Below are 10,000 nucleotides of genomic sequence, written 5' to 3'. Positions count from 1 at the left end.
CCGCGCCCAATAGACTGAGAATGTTAAGTTATCCTTTGCAACATATGCGGCTTCCCATTTTCTGTCGATTGCGAGCGTTCGATTACGTTAGTCTGAGGATTAAAGATACCAAGGTCTATATAAGTACTTATATAGACCTTGAAAGGTACTTCATCCCTAATGTTTTACGTGCATTCAAACGAATTTGACATTACTTAATACATACTGTTAAATATGTTACATAATAAAGTGGAAACTCGATCTTCTAGATTCAAATTGTATACAAACGCACGATGTGCGAACGGATTGAGACGAGGATCAGTTCCGCAAATCCCACGCAAAACATGCTTGTATCACGACTTATGGCCAGTCACCATCTTTCTTATATCCGCGAATACTTCCACTCAACAAAACCCCTTACGATTACAAATCCAAAGAAACAACCCACCAAATAATCTAGACCCACTTTGAAAAACACACCAAAAAATCTCTCGACCAATCCGAAGAGCGCGCGCCGTGACGTCATCCCACGTGACCAGCGCTGGCCGTGTCTGCTCCAATGGCGATGCGCGACGCAAGCTCGTTGGGCGCCATTGTCGTCGGATGTCAACAAACCACTCGTGAACTCCTAAGACACCTCAATCACTCGGCGGTCACAGGCTGGAACGAGAGGGTATGGTGACGTCCCCTTGACCAGATGATGATGAGGGTCTGATGGAGGGATGAAAGGAGGTTTTTAGAGAAATGGACGGCGCTTTTTGGGCGAAATAGGGGGCACTTTGGGTTCCTCGGGACGGGATTGTGGGGTTTACCTTTATTGTGCATGGGATTTTGTGGGTCGAGTGTGAATATTTATCTTTGAATTAGAGTGTGCAATGATTATTATCACGTTCAGATATTTCAGTGATTCAAAAGCACTGTTTGATTTTGGTTTCCCTGCTTGCCATTGTAACGGTATGATATTTTTAGATGTTTGATTTAGACCTGCTTTTGTATATGATTTCATTAGAATCAGTTTATAAAATTGAATTAATTTGACAGTCTAATTGTCAGAGTTTTATGTTTAGCTGTGTTGTTCTTGTTATTAAAGGAGAGTGGTTTATGACACCTAGATGTATATTGGTGGAAATTCGGATTTGATTATTTCCATTATCAGAAAATTAGTTCAAATGAGGGAATTTACACAGTAAAGTAATGAAGCAGATACTCATGTTTTGGTTTATATCTTGTATGTGCTACTAAGTCAGTAATGATCATCATATTTCATGATTTTTATATTAGTGATTATATTTTAACATGTACTTGGTTTAGGCCGTGAGAATCAAAGTTCCTGAATTGTGTCCACCGCCCATAGGTCCCAGCAACACCGCCAATAGATTTCATTATTTTCAATTTTATAATTTCCCCCAAAATGTGATTTTAATGACTTTGAAAAGCGGTTTTCTTGTCATGCTTTTTAGAGAGAATACTTTTACTTGTGAATATGAATGAAGAGTGTCATGATTACTCACGAGAACTAAGAAGATGATTTGATGACTTTGAAGAGCTCTTTTTCTCTTCTTTAAATGCTTGTAGAAATAAATAATGAATAAGGAAAAATCACCTCATCAGTTTTCATTTTTGCCCAGATGCAAAACAGGAACTTTCATTCTTTTCATCTTATATCATATTCAAGAATATTTTTACGTATTTCCTTATTTTGACAAGCCTTTTTTTTTCTTTGAGATGGAAATGAATGTTATTTTGAAACTAAGCAAATAAAACATTGAATTTCTGACATGAAGGGCAATATGGAACTTGTTTTCTAATTAGTTTCCACTACAGGTGTCAAGGGACAATAAGAATGAATATATAAATAGACACACAGACTTAAGAAATAAGATGGAGAAACCAATAAACAAGAAGTAATTGTTTAGAACAGATCCAGATGAATATCTAGAGTACTTTGTGGTAAAGGCCAGCAAACCTCTTGTACATAGCAATACAGAACTGGACTGATTCTCAAATTGACAGTGCAGAGGACATTGCAAAACCCATCTGTTTAAGCATAGATTTATGTACTTTGCTATGAAATTATTACCTAACCTATTCTCATTGTAGATTATTTCAAATACCTAATAGTGATTTCAATCCTCAGATGCCTCGGGAAGATAAACGTGCAACATTTCTAACGGATTTGGGCCGTGCCACAATGAGAGGGGTACGGAAGTGCCATAAATGTGGTACTTTGAACGGCACCCGAGGTTTCTCCTGTAAGAATAAATCTTGTGATGTTATTTTCAAAGAAGCTGGAGAAAAGCGAAAATTGTCAACTGAAGCATGCCGAATAACAGCTGGTACAGATGCTCAGGTAAAGTATAAAAGAATTAGTAGTTTTATATATTAAATAAATTGTTCACTTTTTATATAAAAATTACATCAAAACAAGAAATTGTTTACAAAATAGTTTCTCAAGGTATCCATGTTATGATTATCCTGATTAAAAGGATCTAATGCATATATAGAAATCCTGTTCTGTATATGCATGGAGTTTTGAACTTTGCTGTTAACACATGAGCCTGGACTCCAGTCTTTGAGACCATATTTAAAAAAATATTTGCCTTTTTGGATATATGTACGAAGAATAGAATTTACTTGGAAGCAGAGAATAGTTTAATTCAGGATGATTTGACTACAGAGAAGCTGCATTCAGTTTAATGTAGAAATTTATTAAATAGAAAGAAAAAGCATTGAAGTTTCCACCATTGTATGATATGTTTTAGTATTAGAAAAGAATATGAATAGCATTATTAGTGCAAAGATTCAAAACTAAAACTTTTCTTTTTATTATTATTATTCTTTATTCAAAGGCTTTGCTTAGAATATCTGTATCACTACTAGATCATGCAGTATTTTTGATAAACCTTAATAAAAGGTGTAAAACACTAACAAATGAACAAGAAAAATGTGCACCTACACTCTCTATAGCATACTGCATGCGATGTAGCATACTGCATAGTTCATAGTCCTGCAAGCTCGCAGCCCACGTGTGTTCATACAGCGTGGTCCACTATGGTCACCACCTGGCTGTGTTCGCAGCATTCGAGGATAGCTCAAGTGTGTACCCACGCTCACTGTCTGCCTGCGCTGGGGCGTCCTCCCCAGGTTTATAAGAGGGACTTCCTTCTCATTCATTCCTTGCTCACACCTTCGGTGACAGGGCTCCCAAGTAACCGCTCACCCGTGGCCGGCCTTGCCTCTCCGGAGGGTCGGCCAGGCTGACACCCGCACTGACCGCCAGCCTCCGTAGTCCTCATATCGTGTGTTATTAATAATAAATGTGAAGCCACATCAGTGTATCACTGGCTGCTACCAGTCATTCAAACAACCAATATAGAAGGCCCTTTTATAACCTTTTATACTCTCAGGTGTATAAATAATGGCCCATGTCTTATGAAAATGGCAATGAATAAGTTGGACCACTCTGGTTTAGTTCATTACTATTCATTCACTATGTCTACATAGAGTACTGTACCTAATAAACACATTTTGTTTTTCAGATATATTCTGTTAGAGTGCGTGATAAAGGTCCAGATTATCGAGGATTCGTCCAGCTGCCCCTTATTCAGTCGATGGACGGATCTGGTGATATATTTATTGGAGCTGAACCACTAGATGACCCTGTTCTGCTCGTCCAGATGGGAGCCAGGTGTTATGTTGAACCTTGCCAACGTAACTATGAAAAAATAATCGTAAGTGTGGAATTGTTGGTATTTAATTTACCCCTGCACTTTTTTCTATTTATTACTTTTATGGCTGTTTTTTTCTTTCTTTTCTTTTTTGTTTTCTTGTAGGAAGATTATTGCAATTTAAGAGATATTTGTACTAAAGAATGCTACCAAATCTATTTTAGATTTAGTTCAGATATTGGTATATCTTGAGAAAACCTGAATATTAACAAGAGAAAAGAGAACATTTTTTGTGAAATTTCATTATATATATGATAAAAACTTAATTTCACATAAAGGAATTTGTTGTTGTTGACTAAACATATTTTGACTTCTGAATGGTCTGTTCTTTTTTGGAAGTAAATGTTTCAAGAATTTTAGATAGAGCACTTTTTTCAATTCATTATAGAAACTAGAGGAGTAACCTGTGAAAACTAATTTATATGTTCTATTAATTTTTTATTATTTTTTTATTGAAAAATGTCATTTTAGATAATCTATGATAGATAGATTTGCCAAATGATTCTAACAACTCCTTTATCTTAATGCATATAATTTCAGAATCAGCCAGTTCCATGTTCACACATCAGAGCTGCCTCACAGTGTTTCAAAGAAGCGCAGTCTCTCACGCTGAAAAATTCAGTCCTCAACTCTTTACCAATACCACAGTCTGTTAAATCTGACATATGGCAGCTGGCGACGGACACTCCAGGTCCTCTTGTCCAGAGAGTGTCCAAGAACATCATGGTTGTCAAATGTAAACCAGAACCTCTTCATCCTCTCGGCTTCTTACACTTTAGTTTTCAGCAAGTGAGTACCATTAGGAATCGACTGTTATCCATTAAGTAATTGCTAAGGAATTATTGCTGAATCTCGGCTTAGTTTCATTTAATTGCGGGGATCCTCGTTCCTTTCTGTAAAGATTTTTAAATAATTGAGCATTTATCTTTACTGTTATTTGAGTGACAAACTAATAATAGCTTTCTCTTTAACCTCTGTTCAAGATGCATGTGCCTCATCAATGTAAAAAAAAGATCAGAGAAAAGAATTGTGGTATAGATAGTTTACATGAAATTCTTGTCTCATATTATAGGTAAATTTCTTCCTTTTTACAGAAAACTCATTTTACTGTAGTGCAGGAGTGTTAAATATTAGGCGTTATGATAACTTGAGAACCAGGATTTAAGAGAATTTATTTGCCTGTAGTAATGTTTTATACAGAGACGCTTTCAGGGGGTAAAACCAGTTATGTCTTGAACAACGTTTAATATCTAAAACTATTCAAAGCTAGGGAGCAAAGCTCAATATATTTCAGATGTACCCTGTATAATCTTGGACTTTTTTTATTTCTCCATAAGGTTCGAAATAAAGAAGAAATGGAATACAAATATTACTGTGGTTGTCGAGCTTTCAAAATACAGCCCGCAGCTCGAGATGTGACTTTCCGCAAGTGTGTCCACCTTTATGCCTGTGTTGTGGCCTTTGCAAGTGATCTCCAGCTAGCTCAAGAATTCTCATACTATATTAATTTGATTCAAAGGTGAGTGTGGAAGGAAGAATTCCTTCTATTCACTCTATTTTGCATAAATGACTTACAGCTGTTTATTGAAAATATGCCATTTCTTGCTGCTCTGATGCAGACATGCAGGTCCTGAGGTCAAAAGTGTTGATTCTAGTATTTAAGTACTGCTGCTGCTTGACTAGAAAGAATGATATATAATGCATTCTTTAGCTAAAATGTATATACTTTCCCATGGTTCATGAATACAGACAGAAGGGACCACTTAGTTATGACAAGTTAGGATACAAAAAGTTTTTTACTACTAGAAGGTAGTAGTATCAAGTTAGACTTAATTGGTTCCCACTAGAATACTGAACATTAAGTATCCATCAAACTAGTGATATTTCACATGGTTTAAATTCTGTCCCAATACCCATATCTTGCAGAAATGAGTTTAGGACATGTATGTAAATCCACTTAAGTTCATTTGCAATGTGACAACCAACCATGTATAAGTGAGTTAGACATAAATCAGTTGTAGTATTAGTGCAAGTCAGTTTGGTGTTGGGGCTTCATCGGTTTGGTGTGGGAAATAGTGTGTTGGTTAGATATTAAGCTCTGTTAGGTCAGATAGGGTTCTTTTGACTTTGGAGTGCTTATGTATTAGTTATACGCTGGTGGTCACCTGGCCCTAAAAATGCTAGATCTATAAGATGAATGTATACTTATATATTTTCTATTAGCATAAAAATAAATAAATAGTGCCATGACAAAAACAATAAAATAGTCTAGGTGATGTAAATTAATTGCTTTCTAGTTTGATTATGGTTTTTAGCTGCACGCATAAAACAGATACTTCTTGATGAACCTACAGTGATGTGAGTCAGTCTCCAAACCTTAGTGTGAGTAGTGCAGCGGGAGACGACAACAGTGTGGGCATCGGAGAAAGCAGCAGTGGGCTCGGTGGAGTAGGAGAGAGATCCTTCTTTATCCTGAATGACTCGGGGGATTCCCAGTGCCAGGTGGAGGTGGAGGTCCTGCAGGAGGACTCGACTACGATCCTCGAAGGGATTCCAATATCACCTGCGGAAAATCTAGTGACACAGGTGAGCCTTAGAGGTGTTTTGTTTTGTTATGATAATGATGATGATAGTGATGATATTTGACTTTTTATTATTATTATTATTATTATTATTTTTATTGATATTACTATTATTATTACTATTGTTGTTATTCCCATCATGATCATTATTATTATAATAATAATTATTATTATTATAACTATTATTATTATTATTATTATTATTATTATTATTATTATTATTATTATTATTATTATTATAAAAAAATGGTAAACATTAACCCATTGGATCCAGATACTTCACTGTCATCGCATGGCATGACAAGACTCAGTGCCTCCCCTTTACAAAGTTATTTTCTCTTTTTCTGCATGTGTGTTTTTAAAAGTTAAAGAAGTAGAGTATATGAATATCACTTGCTATGTGAATAACATTAAGAAGGGAAAAGTTACATATAGGAGAAATCCAATAGTGGTTATAAACTATGTATATAAGATATTTCAGAGAGCCTAAAAGGGAGTTTTAATTCTTTCAGTGAGTTATTCTGTATTCATTCATACAGTATGTTATTTAATTTTTGCAAAGTTTAGTTTCCTAAAAGAAAAAAATATAGTGTTCAAAGGAATTATATGCATTTTTTCTCTCTCTCTTTCTCTCTCTCTTTTTGTCAGTCACAGCTAATGAAGTAATAGCATAAGCCAAGATACATTTTTAATTTTAGCAACTTCTCATCAACTTGACAGGAGGAAATAGAAGGGAAGTTAGAGATCCAGTTGAGAACACCTGAAGGCATACACCTGCGAACATCGGACGGTGGGACGATATCTGTTCACCAAATACCTGACAATCTCCCAGTGCCGGGCATGAAGAGGAGGCAAGATGACTCGGTAGTACAGGCAAGCTCGGCCCTTCTCACCCTGCAAGAGAGCGGCACCAAAAAGGTAAGCAGAGTGAAAATGCAGGAAAATGCTTCTTTGTGGAAAATAATCTTCTTAGGTGTGTTTGCTTGGTCTTTTTGTAATAGAATTTTTTTTTGAGCTTAAGCAACCTGTGACATAAGATTAAGTTATGTTCCTCATAATCAGTCATAAGGTGAATAGCTTTATATTAATAGTATTAAGAAATTTCTTACCAGTCAAAATATAGAATGATATGTCATGGAAGATCCCCAACCAAATCAATGGCGTTCATAGATCAACAGTGCTTGTGTAGATTTTAAGTTTTTATCATTTAACATACTTTTTAAAAATTAAATAATGTAGATATGATATTCCATCCAAATGATGCTGTAACAAGTAAATATTGGAGTGTAATTAGGGCCAGCCATAGGAACTTCAGAACCGAGTAGAAACCTTTCTTGATTGGGCACTCGGGTCACAGCCATGGTCTGAAGAATCATAGAGATACAAGTAAAATAAATCATAAATTCTTTATTCTCTGTTGTAGAAAAGAAACCATTCAGAATATGCATTTGAAAATATGGGTGAGTTAATGAACCAAATTGATCTGATCTACAATTTAATAGTGCACTATGAATGGGGTGTCAGGAAGAGGCTGACTTGGAGCTATTGGTTTAGTTGGCTGAAACCAGGCCTGATTATAAAATATGTTGAACTACTGAAATGTGAATTTAATTTAACCTTTCGGTATTGCATGAGTTTGTAATAGTGGTATACCCCATCTTGTATTTCTTTTGCATATTGTTTTCTTCATATGTTTAGGGAAGAACTGAATAAAGCTTTATCTTGTTGTCTTATTACATTTTAGGACAGACTAGATGTTAAATCTGTATTTAGTAATTCATTTTGATTTGTATTTAGTCATTCATTTTAATTACAATGCAAGAGACTAAGTAGATTTCCTTTCTTCTCCAGATGTCATCACCAAGAAGACCCCTCACAGGAGCATGTGCCAGAAAGGCAAAGGAACCGGTGGATGAAAACACGGCTTCGTTTAGCTTCATGTCTTGGCTAGGGAGTGTCACGGAGAGGATCAACCAGACCATGCATTATGGGTTCAATGGGAAGCCAGATCCACTCATTTTCCACATGCCAAAGCTGTTCTTCGAGTGTCTTATGGAAAGAATAAATGCCAGATCCAAAAAGAAAAGGCTGCCCAACGAGACCCAGACGTTGCTGAGGAAGGATTCCTTACCTGTTGGAAGATTTACAAAGTACACTTGGAAAATTGTAAGCGACCTCCATGTGCGGCAGATCTTTGATAGTCCGGAAATGCCCCTGGAAATGACTCGCAGTTTCATACAGAATCGTGATGGTACTTACAAATTATACCAACATCCAGAAGAAGACTCTGTTTTTGCTAAGGGAAGTCCAAACCAACCTCTTTTACGCCCCCAAGGATACAAAACCAGGTTACGTGTTGGTACTACTGCCCCGGGACAGAAGGAGCCGACTCCATTCATCATCGAATGGATCCCTGATATACTGCCCAAGTCTCTGATCGGCGAGCTACGGATAAAGTTTGAGTTCGACCACCTACACAACGGACAGCTCCTTACCCAGAGAGAGTTGAGAGGGACACAGGCCGGGGCACAGACCATCGCAACAGTCAGGAGCCACGGCCCTCTCCTGGCACCACGACCCCAGCCTCAGCAGTCCCACCAGCAGTCATCTCAGACTCCAACGCAGCAGATCTCCACAGCTGATCATATAATTAGCATACCCATAACATCGGAAGGCATGCAGTCGACGGAAAATATTGCAACCATTTTAACATTTTAATAATTAAATTTCTAGTCAGTTTGAAGATGTTGCTTTATCTCTAAGGAAAAATATAATATACGTTAGTGGATATAAATATTGTTATTTAGAAGAAATATTATAATCATAGTTTTTATGACTAAAATCACATTGATTCGCAAAATTCCTAATGCCAGTACAGTACTTCATTTTTCTTATTTTTCCATGATTTTCCTTTTGAGATGCATTTTTCTTTTCTTTTTTCATTTGAAGTCATGCTTATGAAGTTTATGATGCTGGATGTACTGGCTGATGTTAAGAATTCAAACATGCTGTGTTAAATTTAAAGAATAAGCAAAAGGAATTTACCCCAAATCTATTTTTATTTAAAGTCTGTAATTGAAAAAAAAAAAAACATATTTTTAAAAGGAAGGTAAGGAAGTACATGGAAAATATTATTATTCAGATTCACATTTTAGGAATTTGTAAGTTACAGTATTTAGGTATTAAAGGATCTTTGTAAATTAATATAAGTCATTGTAGTTACCTCAGGTAGGATCATCTTTATGTCCCTCGAATGGAGAATGAAAAGTGAGAATGAGTTTTTACAGTACAGAATATTTTGCAGCTTCTGTAATGTATTGGTTCCAAAAGTGTGTAACTAGACAGTGTATATAGATAATAAATGTTAATGCATTTGTATGTATGTGTGTGCACTAATTCCTTCCTTTTACTACCTCATTGAAGTGATACCCTAAGGTAGGTATATGTTTTTTGTTTAAGTTAGTTTTTAACTAGCCGATTGGAATAGAAACTGTTGCAGTATTAATAATAACATTGTCTGTACTAATACATAATGATTATTGATGTTCATTAGAGTATGCTGTACCTCATATTTATAATTTACAATGTCATTTTATAAATAAATTTATGTCGGTAATATTTCATGTTATACTTTGATATAGTGTTATTTCTCTGGTCTTCTATCCAATGAGGAAGTAGTTTCAATTGAAATCGCTGTATAAGTCAAATTGT

General features: G+C 35.8%; 1 protein-coding gene across 1 annotated transcript; it reads left to right on the top strand.

The window, feature by feature from the left end:
* Positions 1–527: 527 nt before the first annotated feature.
* On the top strand, positions 528–9,667 carry LOC113800872 (uncharacterized protein C2orf42). Its single transcript, XM_027351677.2, has 8 exons — positions 528–652; positions 2,117–2,329; positions 3,519–3,710; positions 4,248–4,496; positions 5,045–5,226; positions 6,062–6,293; positions 7,010–7,207; positions 8,141–9,667. Exons 1-8 carry the CDS (start codon positions 539–541, stop codon positions 9,005–9,007), a joined length of 2,247 nt encoding a protein of 748 aa, XP_027207478.2. The 5' UTR covers positions 528–538; the 3' UTR covers positions 9,008–9,667.
* Positions 9,668–10,000: the final 333 nt, after the last annotated feature.

This window comes from Penaeus vannamei, chromosome 30 (assembly GCF_042767895.1).
Source record: "Penaeus vannamei isolate JL-2024 chromosome 30, ASM4276789v1, whole genome shotgun sequence".
NCBI lineage: Eukaryota > Metazoa > Arthropoda > Malacostraca > Decapoda > Penaeidae > Penaeus > Penaeus vannamei.
The sequence above is the reverse complement of the archived record's forward strand: the minus strand, read 5'-3'. Positions and strand labels throughout refer to the sequence as shown.